The sequence below is a fragment of the Typopeltis vanoorti genome, chromosome 18 (genome assembly GCF_054136105.1).
Source record: "Typopeltis vanoorti isolate ZY-2024b chromosome 18, IOZ_Tvanoo_1.0, whole genome shotgun sequence".
Classification (NCBI taxonomy): Eukaryota; Metazoa; Arthropoda; class Arachnida; order Uropygi; family Thelyphonidae; genus Typopeltis; species Typopeltis vanoorti.
In genome coordinates, this window is record NC_143566.1 from 100,259,572 (window position 1) to 100,261,860 (window position 2,289).

The following is a 2,289-nucleotide window of genomic DNA, read 5'->3' on the forward strand; positions in this document are numbered from 1 at the left end:
TTACTTGTGTACACATCGAATACTTTCATTAAAAGTGAGTTCTGAAGATAGCCGATAGAGGGAGGTGTATCTGTAGTTCATTTTCTTTCACAGTAGACTGTGTAGTAAATAGAGAACATGATTAACTTCATGAAGGATTGCACACACTGAAGGTCACTTTCATCTCAAACCAGGTGAAAAATTAAGCATTTAAGATAAGTTAAAAGTTAAACACACGCATTTTAGGCTTAGAGTACTTGGGGAAATATTTCATCTAATGAGAGAAATTCATACGCACGTTTATTCAGAAGTTGCAAAGAGCCACTTAAAGACCATATCACATGACAAAGCGTAAGTTAATTAAAACAAAATTTGTAATTTTTAATTATAAAATATAGATGAATCTAAAATATTCTTTTCTATTTTACATATATTTAATTAAAATGTTTTGGTTTTATTATTTTAAAATTGATTTTGTATTCAAACCTAATATTTTATAACATATTTTATCATTATCATATAGAAAATCAAACGTACGGTGTTGTAATGTTAATTACGGTAATTTTAAAATGCTAAAGGATGATAGTTTGAATAAGTAGCTTTACACTGAAAATAATGCAAATAAATTTTCATTGTTTTTCTTTTTCAGAGTTACCAAATTTGTTTCATCCAGTAATGCCCAGCTCTTCGACAACCTCTAACCTTCCGCGCTTTTCCACAAAAGCACTCCGTTTCTAGCATCACTTAAATGATGAACGCAACCTCTTTCATGATTCTTGCTAACGATTCCTCACCTTGGACCATGATGCCAACTAATTCGTCCCTCAATTTGAGTTCTGAACTAGCTTTGTTAAGTCACGAAGTTAAACCTTACTATGGAGATCAGTTATTAGTGTTCCGCGATCAGTATACCGAAGTCCATGGCTATTTGAGTCTCGTCGTCTGCATCTTCGGCTTGACAGCCAACATCCTGAACATCATCGTGCTAACCCGACAGAATATGGTGTCTCCAACCAATGCTATCCTAACCGGACTAGCCATCGCGGACATGTGTGTGATGTTCTCTTATCTACCTTTCGCTGTGCACAATTATATTCGTACTGACATCCCTTTGGACGAGCAGTTTTCTTATGGTTGGGCAGTTTTCACTCTTTTCCACGCCCATTTCACTGTGGTGTGCCATACTATCTCCACATGGCTGACGGTGACCGTGGCGATCTGGAGATTCATGGCCGTCAGCTTTCCAGCCAATTCCATGAACTGGGGAAACATGCGAAGAGCCCAGTATGCAATTGTCGGTACATACGTCAACTGCGCCATTTTCTGTCTGCCAGTCTACTTGACCTTTACGGTCTCCGAGTACACAGATGACGACAAGATCCTCTACCGGGTGGGTTTCAGCCAAATAGCCCAAGCTCACGATAGGCTACTTGAGAAGATCAATTTTTGGCTGTTTAGCGTTCTTACCAAGCTTATTCCTTGTATTGCATTGACTGGACTCAGTCTAGGCTTGATCCGCGTTCTTTACGAAGCCAATTTGAGAAAACAAAGATTGAAGAATCGAGCCGAATCAGATAAAACTCACGATAGAACCACTAAAATGCTTCTCGCTGTTTTATTTCTTTTTTTGTTAACAGAGTTCCCATCGGGATTGCTAGCATTGCTCAGTGGCATTCTTGGAACAAATTTCTTCAACAATGTTTACTTGAACTTTGGAGAAATGATGGACATTTTGGCTCTCATCAACAGTGCCATCAACTTCATTATCTATTGCACTATGAGTCGCCAGTTTAGAGACACATTTATGCATATGTTTATGCCTAGGGGTTTAACAAAATGGAAAGCTGTACCCACCGAACCAAGTACCACTTATGCAACCACGTGCGTATGAAGTCTTTGAAATCTACAGGGAAATTGAAGGATACAGTTCCTTTTGGAAAGAACCTATAAAAATCTGTTCCTACAAATACTTCAAATAATTCCTCCAAAGTCAGATTAGGAATCATAGGTAACTCATTGTGGTGATCATGAAGACTCGAATTAAACTTGACCAGAATGTCTCCTTGAGGGTTATTTGGATCTGACTCATATATATAAACTAGATTTATAAGTGATAACAATTCTGGTTAACATAATGATCTTGTTTCACGTTTCTAATACAATTAGCTACATAAAGCCAGTCTAGTATGGTAATATGAGAATGAATAACATCGTAGATATCTTATAATGGCATCATTCAACCCAATAGATTTCATTATATCAATGATAACGCTCTTTAAGAAGTTTCATCATTTATATTGATGAGCTGTA

At 37.0% G+C, this 2,289-nt stretch overlaps 1 protein-coding gene across 1 annotated transcript; it reads left to right on the forward strand.

Annotated features, from left to right (window-relative positions):
• Positions 1-730: 730 nt before the first annotated feature.
• Positions 731-1,870, forward strand: LOC150096987 (G protein-coupled receptor dmsr-1-like). Its single transcript, XM_090408106.1, has one exon. The coding sequence runs from the start codon at positions 731-733 to the stop codon at positions 1,868-1,870; it is 1,140 nt and encodes a 379-aa protein (XP_090264232.1).
• The last annotated feature ends 419 nt before the right edge of the window (positions 1,871-2,289 follow it).

What these genes read in the sequence shown, in the direction of transcription:
- LOC150096987 (XM_090408106.1), top strand. Translation starts at nt 731, where the DNA reads ATGAACGCAACCTCTTTCATGATTCTTGCTAACGATTCCTCACCTTGG.